Genomic DNA, 15716 nt, shown 5'->3' on the forward strand with positions numbered 1-15716 from the left:
CGGGTCGCAGCTCCAGAGGGTGAAGGCGGCCGGCACCGTCGGGAGCATAAAGGTGTCTGAGGTGAGGGGCCCTGGGAGGCCTCAGCCTGGGGGCCCCGGAACCAAATTCAAGGCCTCGACGTTTTGTTCCGTCCCCTCGCGGGCCCCGAGCTTGCATCTGCGCGCGACGCGTGGGGAGCTGGCGTCGGCGAGGCCCAGCGTGGCGATGTGACACTGGTCGGTTCACTCTGGATCTCAGGTCCCCCTTATAATCCGGGGGCTACACTCCAACGTTGCTCCTTTTAGAGCTGGGATGGAGCCCACCTGGCCCTGCCTGGAGAGGACACCCACCCCTTGAGGGCCCGAGGGCCCGATTGCAAAGCCGCTTCTCTGCCTCCCCCCGTAATAACCCCTGTGCACAACGCTAAGGCCACCATTGCTTTTATTTGTTGCTTTGAGTGGAGAAAAAGCTGGGGCCCCAGATGTGCCCCACGTCCGCTCTCGGAGCTGGAGCTCCCGGTGGTGGGCGGAGCTCTGGAAAAGGAGAGGCGGTGCGAGGGAGCCCATTGGTTGGAGCCAGGGTGACTCCCGGGAAAGGGGCGGGGCGAGGGGCGAGGGGGCGGGCCTCGCGGGAGCCACGCCCCCTTGGCGGCCGTCGGGGCGGGGGCCATCGGGACGCCTACTTCTGGGCGGGGATCATGTCGTCGATGGACTGGCCCTTCTCCAGCTTCTTCTCCATCTCCACCATGAGCTTCACGCCGTCCACCACCAGCTGCACCTGCTCTACCTCGGACGAGCCCAGCCTGTCAGCGTTGGACACGTCGAACACCGAGCCCACGGCCGCCGTGTCCACACCGCCTACGGGAGCGGGAGGCGGGGCGTGAGGCGCGCGCGGGGCGGGGCCCGGGACAGCCCCGCGCGGGCCGTGCGTCCTGCTGGGCACCGCTCAGGGCACGTGGAGCCTCTGAAATGGCTACTTCAGGGACCTTCCCCTCGGGTAACCCACATGAGGGCGCCGCGGGACGGGCGAGAGTGAGCCCCGGAGCCGGGTGGCGGGGGCGCCTGACCACCCTCCCCGCCCCGACGGCCCCGGCGGCCCGGGACAGACAGCGCCCGTCGCCCCGCCGGGCTGAGACTACGTGGGCTCCCGTGAGCGAAGCGTGCTGATGCCCACCTGGAGAGCAAGAAGCTGAGGCTCACCGAGGGCCCCCCCCTCCGGACCTCAGAACTCGTGGGGGTGCCCCACCTCCCCCGGACGCCGTGGGCGGGGATGCGGGCCATACCTGTGCCTCGCTTCTGCAGGCGCAGGCGGGTGAGAATCTCCTCGAACTTGGGGTGCTTGCTCAGGTGCTCCAGCTTCACGTGCACACCGCCGCGCAGCCCCGTGCCCAGGTTGGACGGGCAGGTGAGCACGTACCCCAGGTGCTCGTTCCACATGAAGGGGTGGCCGGCTTTCTTGAAGATCTCCTCGATCTAAGGTAGGTGGAGAGGGCCAGGGTCAGCGCGCCGCTCACCAATACTCCCGCAAACCAGACGGGTTCCGAGCGAGGACGGGGTGAGGGCGGAGTTCCAAGGGGGCGGGTCTGGAATACTGCGCGGGATGACATGGGGGTGGTTGCGTCTGCATCACGGAGCGGGCTCTAAGTGGGCGGGGCTTGGGTGTGGGGTGAGGCGGGGTGCCCGGGGGCGGGGCCTTGGAAAGCGGGTGTGGCTTGTCTTGAGGGGCGGAGCTGAAGCACGTGCAGGGGCGGGACTCTGGGGACGCGCCCGAGAAGGCTGCTGGGGGGTGCTGGGTGGAGTCGTCGGAAATCATCCGCACAGGCAGGCCCTCACCTTCTGCAGCCCCACGCAGAAGCGGCGGAAAACCTCCTTCATGTTGCCCCCCTTCTGCATGGAGATGACGCGGAGGTGGTCCTCCTCGTTCACCCACACCAGGAAGCTCTTGTTGTCATTGTGCCTAGAGTGGGGCGCGGCCGCAGGCCGGGGATACGCTCAGCGGATACGCCCTGTCCCCCACTTTCTCACGGGCCCAGCGCTAGGGGATGGCAGGCCTGAGGCGCAGGGGCGGGGCACGAGGTGACACCGGCTTCCTCAAAATCTGTTTACACCGGGCCTCCCTGGTAGCGCAAGGGGGTGGGACGCAGCCTAAGAGGCTGGCCGCGGCCTCTGCAGCGCGTGTTCAATCCCCGCCTGGCCAGGGAGCAACCCACATGGCGCAGCAGACCTCTCTTGGTTCACCCGCTGCTCCCCTCAGCAGTGTATTTCAGCAGATCTGCCTGTTCTGCTCCCCACTCTGTCTCTGGTGAATCCTCTCACCCTCCACGCCTCTGGCCTGTACCCCAGTTCTTGTGTGCGTAAATAGATCATAAAAAAAAAAATCTGTTTACACCTGCAGACGCTAAGATCACAGGACCTAAGAAATCTGGAATCCTGGGATGCAGACTTTGTTAGGGTCTAAGTCTTTGAGCAGCGTCATAGACTTAGAATGTCAGACTCTTTGGGGAAAAGATGCTTGATAGATTCTGGAACCCTACATCTGGTCCAGAGGGTCTCCATGACATTGTGACATCTCAGAACCAGGCAGTGAACCAGAAAACTTTAAGATCTAAAGATGTTTGAAACATGTAATCATAGACTATGAAACTGGCAGAATCCTAGAACCTAAAAATATTTCACGTCTTGAAATCTGAAACTCACATATCTGCAAATCTCAGAATCTGGGCTCTCTAATTTCTTGGAAATCTAGGAGGCTCTTCACCCCTTTTTAAATCTCCGGCTGTCGGAGTCAGGGATTCAAAGATTCCGGGCAAGTCTAACCGGCAGCAATAGTCAGTAACCAAGATCCTCCCAAGGCCCGGCTGTGCCTGGCACCTGCTATGTAGGTACTGCCCTTAAATCAACTCATTGAATCCTCCCAACCACCCCAAAAGCTACGAGTTATTGGATCCCAGTTTATAGATGGGGGAGCTGCGCCCAAGGCCACACGGCTAGTCAGCAGCGGCCTAGGATCTGAACCCAGAGAGTCGGCTTCAAATGAGACCAAAATGGAGCCCCGAGACGCCACAGTAGGTGCAGGGTGAGGGGGCGGGCATGGGGGAAGTGGAACAGGCTGAGGGGAGGGGAGGGCTCACCAGATGCCACGGGCGTCGGGCCAGTCCCGGGCCATGCCCGAGGCCAGCAGCAGGGGAGACACGGGCTTGTCGAACAGGAAGTGGTCGTCGATGAGCTGCTGCTGCTCCTTCTCAGTCATGCTCTTCAGGGGGTAGTACTTGCCCTTGAACTCGCCCGTCAGGCTGTTGAGGGCTGAGGGCCACAGGGCCAGTGAGCAGCGGCTCCGCGCCCCCCACGCGCCCATTCCTAACGGTGCCCAAACACTCTCCCCCAACCCAGGTTCCTGACCTCGCCCCAAAACATATGGGGTGCTGAAACCAGAACCCCCATGCAGGCGCAGCTCACCCCGGCTGGCGAGACAGGCAAAGCTTAGGAATATTGTTCTAGAATAAAATTATTCTGGAATAATTATCATAAATAATGTAAACAAATCATCTATTTATATATAATATAGAGATTTATATAGTATATTGCATTATACACCATATAAATTTATATATAATACATTCTAATAAATAATAATAATAAAATTATTATATAATATAGAATACATTTGTTGTCTATATCCATAGGCCTCATAAATATTATATGTATTATGTCTATAATACAGAGTTGTAGCGGTGCATAATACACATTTCTATAATCTGTACATATGTATGCATCTCATATGTTATATCCTCTGCTACATGATATGTTATATATCATGTGCTATAGACTATATTAAGTTGCTGAAAATAAATTACATTCTTTATTACATTATGTGCATAAATTACATACTTAGAATTAAATTACACTTCAGGGGCCTCCCCTGTGGCGCAGCGGTTGACCGCTGGGCTGTGAAGCTGCCTGCAGCCTCTGCAGCGCTGGTTCAATCCCCAGCCACCAGCAAGGGTCCCACATGGCGCGCAGACCTCTCCTGCTTCGCCTGCTGCTCCCCTTAGCAGTGTACTTCATCAGTCTGCCTGTTCTGTTCCCCGCTCTGGCTCTGGTGAAACCTCTCACCCTCCCGTGCTTCTGACTGTACCCAGTGCTTGTATAAATAAATAAATAAATCTTTTTTTTTTTTTTTTAAAGTAAATTACACTTCAAACAAGGGCAATCCGTTCTCAAAACCATCACCTCTATTTTAGGTCTAGGGTTATCTGTGCTGTTGCAGTGGTTCCCAAGCATGCAGCTGCGTGTGGACAGAGCCTCCGGCCATCTCCTCCCACCTCTGTGACCTTCACGATAAGCTGGAAACTGGCTGAGGTAAATTTACACTGCAGAAATAGGCAGTTGCTGCCAACCAGGTTTTGTTGTTATTGTTGTTGTTGTTGTTGTGTGTTCGTTTTTGAGTGTGGTTGTTAAACCATGCCTCAGACAACACTAACGGTGAGCCTCAGATGCACCCACCCTCTCCCAGGTCGCCCCTCAGTCTCTCTGCCCCTACCTGGGCTGGAGTCTGGTCCCCACTCAGCAGTCAGAGGGCTGCATGCGCCTGTGTCTCCTCTGCCCAGCGCCCTCCCGTGGCTTCTGTGTCCCTCAGGCCTAATGCCAGCCCACAGGTCTGAACACCCCGGGCACCCCACCCCGTCAGCCCTCACCACCCGCCCTCCTCCCCTCCCCCACCCTGGCCGTGCTGTGCCTCTGACTGGCTCGGGGCCTGGCATCTGCTGCTCCACCTGCCTGGAATTCTTCCCACTGGGCCCCACTGGGCTCCGTGTTCTCAGTGAGGTCTCAGCCCCTCCTTTCTAAGGTGCCCCCACCATTCTCTGCCACCTTCCTCCCTCATTTCCTGGCTTCGTGGAACTTTGGCCTTATCTTGTCCTTTCCCCGGTTTCTCTATTTCCCATTCATCTTGGGAGCCCCAGCTGCTCCCCCAGGACCAGGGTCACATCCGTGTCTGCTGAGGGGAGGGATCCCTGAGTGGGTGGAGGGGGGAGGCCAGGAGAGAGGGTGGCGGGGTGGGGGACGCCTGAGTGAAGGGGGGGAGCAGTGGGTGGATGGAGGGGGCAGGAGGGAGGGTGGTGCGGGTAGCTGGCGTGGATCTGTGCACGGCCCCTCAAGTCTTGGCAGCCCCCGGACCTAGCCCGGCTGAAGCTGCCGCTCCCCAAGCACCTGTGCCTGCCATCAAGCGCCTTTTGTGTTTTGGAAAACCGGGGCGAGACCTGCCCGCAGAGGCTCACAGTGGGGGGCGGCGGGGGGCTCACCTTCCACGGAGAGCTTCTCCACAGCCCTGCGCTCCCCGCGGGAGCAGTGGGGGGGCAGCGTGTAGCCCTTGATGCTGCGGCCTGTGCGGACGCGGCTGCTGAACACGTAGTTGGGGTCCAGGTCGTCTCCACCCTGGAGGGCGGTGGGGGGTTAGGATTCTGGAACCTTCCTGGGGGTTCCTGACCCCAACCCAGCCTCCCCCAGACTCTCTTGGCGCTCCCTGACCTCAGTTCATCCCCGCCCTCTCCCCTCAGCCGGGGTCTCTCTCTGCATCTCTCCATTCCCCCAAGTGTCCCAGCTTGTTCTCCCTCCCCCTCCCCCTCCCACCCTACCCTCCCCCTCCCACCCTACCCTCCCCCTCCCACTCTCCCCCTCACCTCTCCTGCTCCTCCCCCTCCCTCCCCCTCCTACCCTCCCCCTCCCTCCCTCTCCCCGCCTCTGTCCTCTGTGTCTCTCAGCCCCTCTCTCCCCCATCTCCCACCTCCTGTTTCTCCCCATCTCTGAGATTCTGGGTGACCCCGCCCCCCACAGCCACCTTGAGGTTCTCGTGGTTGAGGTCGGTCTTGTGCTTGTCGGTGGGCTTGTAGCCCCCGTGGCGGTCCTGGATGATGGGGTCAAAGAGGTCCTTGAAAACCTCGTAGGACTCCTCATCACCGGCCACACAGCCCACGGTCATGATGAAGGGGTGACCTGGGGAGTCGGGCAGAGGGCAGAGGGGCAGTCACCAGCACAGAAGGCCTGGGCTCCGGGCGCCCGCGGAGGCAGTGAGTGTGTTTGTGGGGAGACACGGGGTTCAGCGCACCCGCTGGGCCAGAGGGGAGAAGGCTGAGGTTTGCCAGGATGGGGAGGGGGGCTGTTAAGGTGGCATCTGGGGCCTGGGGAGAACGGTGCCATGGGGGGGGTAAGGTGAGAAGGGCCTCTGGGGGGCAGCACAAGGCACTAAAAGTATTAGCACTTCAGGGCCTCCCTGGTGGCACAAGCATCAGCACTAAGCTGTCCGCAGCCTCTGCAGCACGAGTTCCAGCCCCGGCCAGGGGGCTACCCACATGGCGCGCCAGACCTCTCCTACTCACCCGCTGCTCCCCTCAGCAGTGTGTTTCAGTGGATCTGCCTGTTCTGCTCCCCACTCTGTCTCTGGTGAATCCTCTCACCCCCCACACCTCTGGCCTGCACCCCAGCTCTTGTATGCATACATAAATACATCTCTAAAAAAATTAAATAAAAATATTACCACTTCAGAGACCCCCCCAAATCATGGAATCTGTGCCTAAAGATTTTCCGAACCCGAGACAGTCAGCCCCCACAGATAATAAGACTTAGAAGACTGGCTTATTGTCCAGATAGGGAAAAGGCGACCTTGAGAGAGGGGGCGGCTCCCCTCAGCCACATGGGTCTGGTTAGACCTGGAGCCTGGTTCTGCCCCCAAAGTTCTGCTTGCCCTGGGGGAGCCTCCTGTGCCCTGAACTTGCTGTCAGGGGCCCTCCCAGGCTGGCGCTGTGCACCGAGTGCGCCTCCGCTGTCCTCACGGGGTGGGTCCCCATCTTCTGGGTGAGGGAGCTGCAGCCCAGGGAAGCTCGCCTTGAATAGCCTCCTCTGTGGAGTGTCTCCCCCTGCAGCCAGGCCCCGGCACACATGCGCCCGAATGTGCCGGCGTCCTGTGAGGAAGGTGCCCATGTGCAGACGGGGAGGCTGAGGTCCAAGCAGGTGGGGTTCCCTGGCAGGTGGAGCGCCCCAGCCCCAGCCCGTCCCTGCCGGGCTCCAAGGGGCTTACCTGGGTTGTCCACACCTGTCTGGATGACGTCATCCAGAGTGAAGCCCGAAGGGGTCTCCTTGTCCCGCAGCTTCTTGTAGAGGTCGGGGGTCAGCACCTTGGCCATGTGGTTGTTGTGCTTGGTGAGGTCCGGGTACTCCTCCTCCGGCTTGTAGTTCAGCTTGAACTTGTTGTGGGTGTTGCCGAAAGGCATGGCGGCGGCGTGGGGGGGCCTGGGGCGCAGGGGGGAGGGGGAACTGGCTCACACCCCGCAGAGACCAGCCAGGGAATGGAGTGACCTCCGCGGAGGGGTCCCCTCCCTGAGCCCCTGCGTCTTGATGGGGTCCATCCAGCCTCTCGGGTGAGGGTCCCGGCTCTGCCACTCCCCGCCAGGGGACCCTGGACTCGGAACCTGGCAAGGGGCTCATTTTCTCGGGCTGGAAATGGAGCGCGGGGCCCCGGGGCCCGCGCAGTACTGGGGGCGTGCATGAGAGTGTGGCTTCCGGCACCAGACGGCCCGGGTTCGAATCCAGCTGTGCTGCCAGCACTAGCTGTGTGAGCTCGAGTGAGCTGCTGCACCTCTCTGTGCTTCCCATGTCTCCTCTGCGAAACAGGGGCCACCCTGGCCTCCCCCCGGGGCACACGGGGGGGGGGTATCGAGCCTGGTGCATGACGGTCATTCCTTTGCTGAGCTCTTACTGTCCCTGTTGTTCAGGCTGCTTTATGGGTCTGCGCGAGGAGCTGGGAGCAGAGCAGCTGTTGCCGGGAAGGAGTGAACGAGCGCAGAGGAGACTTTCCATCAAAGCTCCCGGGGATCAGTCAAGGGCTGAGGGCCTGGTGGGAGGGCTCACTGGCTACCCCCACCCCTGATTGCTGACAGGGCTCCCCAGGACTCAGTTGGGAAGAAAAGCTCAGCCTCTGAGATCTACAGAGTGGGCTTCAGATCCCACCATTGCCACCTCCCTGCTGCGTGACCCCCGGATCAGTGTGTCAGCCTCTCTGAGCCTCTGTCTTCTAGAAACTGGGTCTTCTCCAGGAAGTGTTTTCGAGCTCAGGCGAGTGGCTGACTGAGCACAGAGCCTGGTGTGGAGCTGGGGCCGGGTACTGTGGGGTGGCTGCTGTTATCATCGCATGTGTTCCCAGGACCCAGAAAAGAGGGGTCGCTCTCAGTGTGGGGGGCCACTCACTCCCAGTTGCAGCAGCGTGGGAAGCGGTTAAGACGGTCGAAACGAAATCAGGACCCGGGCAAGCTGAAGATTGGGGGGGCCCCACAAGAATCTTTGGAGTTGCTGTCCAGGGTTGGGGAGTATTTATAGAGTCTGGCAAACTCTCCTCCCCGCTCCAGCTGCCACCTCACAGCCACCCCCCACATTCCAGAGGCTCGGTTTGCACCAAGTCAGCAGGCCCAGGACAGGTGGGCCAGGGTAGCCGGGAGGACACGCATCCAGGACTCGGGTTCAAGGGCTTCCAGCGCAGACACCCCTCTTCAGAGGCCGCCCCCCACAGCCCTGCTAGGGACGTGCCAGCAGAGGACCTGAGATTCGGTGGGCGAGAGGGAGGCGCACACAGAAACACCCCGGGGGACACGCCACCCCAGTTCCCACGGCGTCCACCGCAAACACAGCCGCAGCTCAGGGACCCCCCACCAGGGCTCAGCACCCAGGCAGGAGCCACACACAGTCGGACACAAGGGCGCACGGCTGGGGGCCGCGGCGGGACCCAGAGGGCGGGACCCAGAGGGCCCCTGACCTGCAGCCCCTGACAATCCCAGCGCCCCTGGAGCTGAGACTGGGAGGGCCCCCCTGATGGCAGCCCCTGGCAGGGCTGACAGCTGACAGCTGGCAAGACCCCTTTTGTCGTGGGGGTCCCTAGACCCTGCGCCTCACGTAACTTGAGTCTCAGCGGGGTCAGGGGCTCACAGTGGAGGGGGCGCCCGGGCTGGGGTCGACCTCCCAGCACAGTGACCAGCCGCACGCCGCAGGGGTGGGGGTGCGTGCAGAGCCCCCCAGCCCCGCACCCATGGGCACCCGCGGGGACCCTCCCCGGCTCCCCCCGCGGAGGTACCTGGCTGGGCTGTGGCGAAGGGGCCTGTCTGTATCCGGAGGCGACACTGACCCAAAGGGCGGGCCTGGCGCCCCGGCCTTATATAGGGGGCGGTTGGCTCTCGGCTGGGCGGGGCCGCGGGGGGCCCGGGGGGCAGCTGGGCGCTCACCTCTGCCCTGAACCCAGGCAGCCCGTGCGCCCAGCCCATGACCTTGTATGGGCCGCCCCAGAGGCCGAGGCCGGCCCCCCCACCCCCAGGCCAGAGCAGAGTGCTGAGTCGGGCTGGCAGGGGCAGCTGGCCCCCCGCCGGGGACACGAGCCGGGCCAGGCGGCCGCCCCTGCCCGGCCTCCTTGAGGCTGCCAGCCCCCCTTGGGCCCGGCCCCCCTCAGCCCGCGGCCCTGAAGCCCTGGGAGCAGCGGGCCCCGCGCTCTGACTCTGCGGGAGCCCCAGCGGCCCGGCCGGGGCCTGACAACAGGTTCCCAGAGGAAGAAACAGGATGGACACTCGGACCCTCGGACTCTGGCTGCTGTGCCCAGCTCTGGGGCCGGGGCAGCCGATGCCAGGGGGCGCTGGGGAGTGAGCGGGGAGCGCAGGCCAGGCTTGAAGGAGATTCAAACCCAAGCTCCAGGCCAGGGGGGCGGCAGGGGAAGCCTTGGGGGCTGGGGTGACCCTGGGAGGTTTCCGGGGTGGCGGGCACAGGGGCAGCCCTGCCAGCAAGGGAGTCTATTTTTAGAGCGAGCCGTGCCGTTGCTCCGCAGAGACCCGAGGCGCTGGGAGGAGAGGCGCTGGGGGGGCGCGGGGGCAGGTGCTGGGGGTGGGGTCGCCACGTGTCCGGGTTAATTATAACCGGGCATCTCGGGTGTCCCTGCCTCGCCTCCTTACAAGGGCAGCCAGGAAGCAGTGTCCACCGCGGGGGGAGGGGGCTGGGCAGAGGCAGCGTTCAGGGCGCCAGCCCCAGACTTGGCAGATGGGACTAGGGCCTCCATTGCAGCCCAGACCTCAAGGACTGATTTTGTGGAGGGCGGGGGGGGGGGGGGAGGATCGCCCACTGTCTGCTTGACGCCAAGGCCCAGAGGAACAGCTCCTCCAGGGAGCACCCGGGATTGCAACAAAGAAAATAACATTCCCCTGTCTCTCTGGGCTTCCTCCCTCCCCGGGTCTCCATGGTCCGATCTCTAGATCCACCTGTCTGAGTGCTGTCCTTCACAGTGAGGGAAACTGAGGCCCGGTGAACTGAAAGGAACGGGCCTGGAACGGACGTCATTCTGGAGAGGTGTGGGATCCGGTGCGCGGGGAACTTGGGTTCCCTCTGAGAAAAGTTTCACCAGCGCTCCCCTTTTGGTTGCACACGACGAGTTTCCCCAGGAGGCAGCAATGTTTAGTTACAGCCCAAAGGACAGGTTTATTGTAGAAAAAAGGAAAGACAAGAAAAACACGCCTGTGTAGACGGGAACTGCCTTTTGCCAGGGCAGAAATTGCCCTGATGAGGGTCCTTCTTCGGGGAGGGCTGCGTCCTTTGCAGGGTTGTTATCTGCTGTCAAAGTACTGACTTCTGGGGTGGGGCTAGGTTGATTGGCTAGGACAGGACGGGGACCTCTATAAAGGCCTCAGTCTGTACCTCCCACCTCTGGTCTGTCCCTCCGGATCCCTTCTCCTGCAGTGTGACACCTGCTAGATTGGCGCCTAAGGAGTTGTCTTTTCTAGAGCTGGGTCAACAATTGCATCTGTCCTTTCTACCCCCACCTCCAGCTTCAGGTCTTGTGACGCCTCTAGCCCAGATTTTCTCCGCTCCGTCTTCGTGGGAACCCTGCCTGTCATTGCAACAGTGTTTACTGAACTCACAGTGAAGTGGCAGCCCCAACCCCTGCCCTCACGGAGGTGACATCCAAGTGCGAGTGAGCAAGGGATATGCTGTCGTGAGGGGAGCTGCAGGGCTTTGCAGGAAAATGAGAAGGAATAAGAGTCGAGAGTGACAGCCCAGCCGGGGAGGTCAGGTCAGGCCTCTCTGGGGAGGTGACATCTGAGCAGAGACCCAAGAGCGAGGACGGAGCCAGCCTAGTGGAATCTGGAAGGGGAACAGCAGGTGCAAAGGCCCTGAGGTGGGCATGGCTTGGCCTATCTGAGAGACTGGGCTGGGGCTGGGACCAGGGCAGGAGAAGCAGAGGAGACATTGGGAGGAAAAAATGAAGTGAGATCTGGTGCTAAATGGGAAAAAAAAAAAAAGATACCTAAATGCACAGCCTTTGCCACCCAAATGCTGTGAGTGCACCACCTTCAAATGCAGTTGCTTGGGTCTCCCCTGGTGGCGCAGCAGTTGAGCCCTGGCCTGTGAGGCTGCCAGCAGCCTCTGCAGCGCCAGTTCGATCCACAGCCGCCAGCGAGGGTCCCACATGGCGCGCAGACCTCTCCTGCCGTGCCCGCTGCTCCCCTCAGCAGTGTACTTCGTCAGTCTGCCTGTTCTGTTCCCCGCTCTGGCTCTGGTGAATCCTCTCATCCTCCCGTGCTTCTGACGGTGCCCAGTGCTTGTATAAATAAGTGAATAAATCTTTAAAAACAAAAATGCAGTAGCTTAAAGGTGGGTGGCGCGCTGGGCTCGCCGGGGAAGCTCTGCTCCAGACCGCCAAAAACAAGAGCGCAAAACCAGAGAGCAGTCCCTCACGCTGAGGCCCACGCCACTGAACTGAGACTTAGCACCATGACAGCTGGGCTCTCCCAGAAATGGGACCTTAAAGCAGCCCCCCAGGAGTGCCCCGGGAGCTCGCGGAGCAGCCCTAGTTAGGAAATCTGCCCCCTGGGCTCCTGGCTCCCCTAAAGGACAAAGGCTGTCGCCCACCCGCTATTTCCCCTGCCGTGGCTTCAGCCCGTTCAAGTCTTTCATGTCTGCAGCTCCTCAGAGCTCCTTTTGACCTGCTAGATGGGGTCCCGCCCCCCTGGAATCCAGTTTCACCCAACCAGACTGCAAAATTGTAATAACTCAGTTTCTCGTTTAAGTTGCCGTGGTGGGGTGTGGGCTGAAGGGGGCATCCAGGCGGGGGCTGCCTCTCCCAGGATGGTGCCAGATGCCAAAGGAGATGTTCAAAGCCTCTTGAGGGTCGAAGCCGAGGGCTGGCGAGACTGTCAGCGGTGGTCCTTGGCCAGAGCAAGTCACGTGACCACGCCCAAGGTCAGGGTCATCATCCCGTCGCCTCGGTGGCTGAGGGCTTTTTTTTCCTGCTCGCTCTCCTACCTGCCCTCATATATTCACGCAGAATCCGTGTCCACGGACAGTCTCGGCAAGGATGTTAGAAAATGGTGATCATGTGTGCTTTGGGGAAGGATGTCTGGGGACTGGGGAGAGACACAAACCTACTTTTCACTCTATAGTGTTTTTGGTCAACCTTTTCTCTGATGGTGTTTCCTTTTTAAATTTAAAGGGAGGCTTTGAAAAAAATGTGGCCAAAGAGGGAAATAGAAAATTGTTATTTTTGGAAAGATGTATTTACTTATGCCTACAAGAACTGGGGTGAAGGCCAGAGGTGCGGGGGGGTGAGGGGATTCACCAGAGACAGAGTGGGGAACAGAACAGGCAGACTGACCAAAATGCACTGCTGAGGGGAGCAGCGGGGAGACAGGAGAGGTCTGCTGCGCCATGTGGGTAGCTCCCTGGCCAGGGATCGAACTCGTGCTGCAGAGGCTGCGGATAGCTTCATAGTGCTGACACTTAACCCCTTGCACCACCCGTGAGGCCCTGGGAATAACTGTTAAGGTGGGTGTGAGGATTAACAGTTCAGGAGCAGGGGCCTGGTGTCAGGCCGTCCTGAGTAAAGACTTAGCAGCTCAGCCCTGTGGGATGCAGTCAGCACCACGTCAGCCTAAGGAAGCAGTCACCGTCCTTCAGGCTTGCTTCATTGTCTCATTTCATCCTCAGGACCGTGCTGTGTGCTGAGGGTGATCATGATCACCCCGTTGTGGAGATGAGGAAGCAGGCAGGCGCCTATTAGCTCTTGCCCCAGGTTACTTGAAAAGGAAATGGCAAGACTAGGATTTGAACCCGGCTCCACCCCCCACCCCCACACATGTTCTAATCCTTCCGTGATGATTACTCACTCATCCCACAGCGGCCTCACAGAGTAAGCTGGTCTTGGGGATCCCATTCCACAGACCAGGCACCCGAGGCCCAGAGAAGTGACTTCCTGGCGCAGGGTCGCACAGCCAGCACATGGCGGAGCCGGGATTCTCAGGTGAGCTGCGTGGAGGCAGCTGCGTGGTGGCAGATCCAGAATCAATGTCCTGGGTCCTGAGGTCAAAACAATGGTGGGGGGGGGGGCCTCCCTGGTGGTGCAGCGGTTGAGCGCTGGGCTGCGAAGCTGTCCGCAGCCTCTGCAGCGCCAGTTTGATCCCCGGCCACCCGGCGAGGGTCCCACATGGCGCGCAGACCTCTCCTGCCGCACCCGCTGCCCGCTGCTCCCTTCAGCAGTGTACTTCGTCAGTCTGCCTGTTCTGTTCCCCGCTCTGGCTCTGGTGAATTCTCTCACCCCCCGCACTTCTGACTGTACCCAGTGCTTGTGTAAATAAATAAACAAATCTTTAAAAAAAAAAAAAAAAGACTACATGGCAGGTGGCAGGTTGGCATCCTGTCTGACAGCGGGAGAGGCACTGAATCTGGGGCCCAGCACGTGGACCTGCGGCGCCCTCTGCTGGAAACATCCTGTAGTGCTGGGGACTGAGGCTGGGAAAGCTCCCGTTGGGCCAAGTTCCGTGATCCTGGAATCCTGGGAGCCAGGCTTGGGCCAACTTAGGTTTTAGAATCTAGCCAGCTGGTCACTCATCAAATATTTTTACTAATGTAACGTTATGTTAAAACACAGGTTTGTTTGAAGGATTTATTTATTTATGCATACAAGAACTGGGGTGTAAGCCCAGTTGCAGGAGTGAGAGGACTCACCAGAGACAGAGTGGGGAACAGAACAAGCAGATGCACTGAAACACACTGCTGAGTGGAGCAGCAGGGAGACAGGAGGGGTCTGCTGCACTATGTAGGTTGCTTCCTGGCCGGCCGGGAATCAAACTCGTGTTGCAGCATCTGGCGATAGCTTGATAGCACTGTCTTTAACCCTTGCGCCACCAGCGAGGCCCCTTAAAACACAGTTTTGGGGGTGCATCATTAACAATCAACGTGTGTCCACTACATTGAGCTCACGATTAAAAGTGCAATCCTATCCTTCAACACACAGTTGACCCAACTTCCTCACCCCCTCCCCCTCTGGTAAGCACCAATGGTCTGATAACCTAAAAGTTTATTTTTGTCTATTTAGTTCATCCGTTGTTTATTTTCTCTATCTACCGCCCATGAGTAAAATCACATGGTTTTGTTTCTCTGTCTGACTTCACCAAGCAGGACTTTCTCGGAGTCAATCCACGCTGTTGTTGCAAATGGCAGAATTATATCTCTTTTTTTAGCTGAGTATCAACAAATATTTATTAAGCACCTCACTGCTCTGTTCTATTACTGATTCTAGTGGAGGAGAAAAAGAAACCAATCATATATTATCATATGATCAGTAGTACCCCCTTATCCACCGTTGCCGTCAGCCACCTTCCAAAAATACGACATACGATGCATTTTGAGAGAAATGTATATGCAAGAGAGACCACATTCACATAACTTTTATTGCAGAGTATTGTTATAATTATTCTATTTTATTATTTGTTTTTTAAAACGATTTATTTAATTACTTATGCATACTAGAACTGGGGTACAGGCCAGAGGTGCAGGAGGGTGAAAAGATTCACCAGAGACAGAGTGGGGAGCAGAACAGGCAGACTGACTGAAATACACTGCTGAGAAGAGCAGCGGGTGAGACAGGAGTGGTCTGCCGCGCCATGTGGGTAGCTCCCTGGCTGGGGATCGAACTCGTGCTGCAGTGGCTGCGGACAGCTTCATAGGTTGCGTCTTAACCCCTTGCGCCACCAGAGAGGCCCTATTTTATTATTTGTTATGGTTCTCAATCTCCTAGTGTGCCTAAGGTATAAATTAAGCTTTATCGGTATACATGTGTAGGAACACACAGTGCATAAGGGTGAGTATTGTCTGAGGTTTCCGGCATCTGCTGGGACTACTGGAATGTACCCCCTGCAGATGTAGGGGGGCTATAGGAACCATTAGCGAATATAGGCGAAATGCTTCCTGTCCACTAGCGCATCTAGTCTTCTCAGTCCTTGACTATACCCATGTAAAGATTGGGCTAACTGAGGCACAGAGAGGCCAGTTACTTAGCCCAGGCTTGCACAGCCAGTCAGTGCTGGAATCAAATCTGAACCACAGTGCAGTGCTCAGCCCCGCGCCACCTGGCCAGTAAAGCAGCCTCCAGAGCACAGCCGGGACATGTGTGCCATAAAGTAATGTCAGGCTCTGAGGTTCCCTGAAGGAAATCGAGCACGGAGATGAGGCAATGTGTTGGTGGGAGGGTGTAATTAAGAAGGGGGCTATGAATTTAGAGGGGAGACCTCTCTGGGAGGAAGCGCCCCTGCGAAGAGAGACCAAAGCACCCCGGGGGGCTTTGGGGCGCCGGGGCAGGACAGGGCCCAGCGCGGGACGGGGGGGGGGGGGGGGGGGGGGAGGGGGGCGGGCGGGGAGGGGCGCAGACAAAGGCGAGGCCGGCC

At 59.1% G+C, this 15716-nt stretch overlaps 1 protein-coding gene across 1 annotated transcript; it reads right to left on the reverse strand.

Moving 5' to 3' along the window:
* Positions 1-410: 410 nt before the first annotated feature.
* Positions 411-9134, reverse strand: CKM (creatine kinase, M-type). The gene is made up of 8 exons (XM_084256804.1): positions 9095-9134; positions 7052-7263; positions 5816-5970; positions 5280-5412; positions 3111-3282; positions 1813-1936; positions 1263-1452; positions 411-837 (listed from the first exon to the last, which is right to left on the reverse strand). Exons 2-8 carry the CDS (start codon positions 7242-7244, stop codon positions 659-661), a joined length of 1146 nt encoding a protein of 381 aa, XP_084112930.1. The 5' UTR covers positions 7245-7263; positions 9095-9134; the 3' UTR covers positions 411-658.
* Positions 9135-15716: the final 6582 nt, after the last annotated feature.

This window comes from Talpa europaea (assembly GCF_964194135.1).
Source record: "Talpa europaea genome assembly, chromosome: 16".
Taxonomy (NCBI): Eukaryota; Metazoa; Chordata; class Mammalia; order Eulipotyphla; family Talpidae; genus Talpa; species Talpa europaea.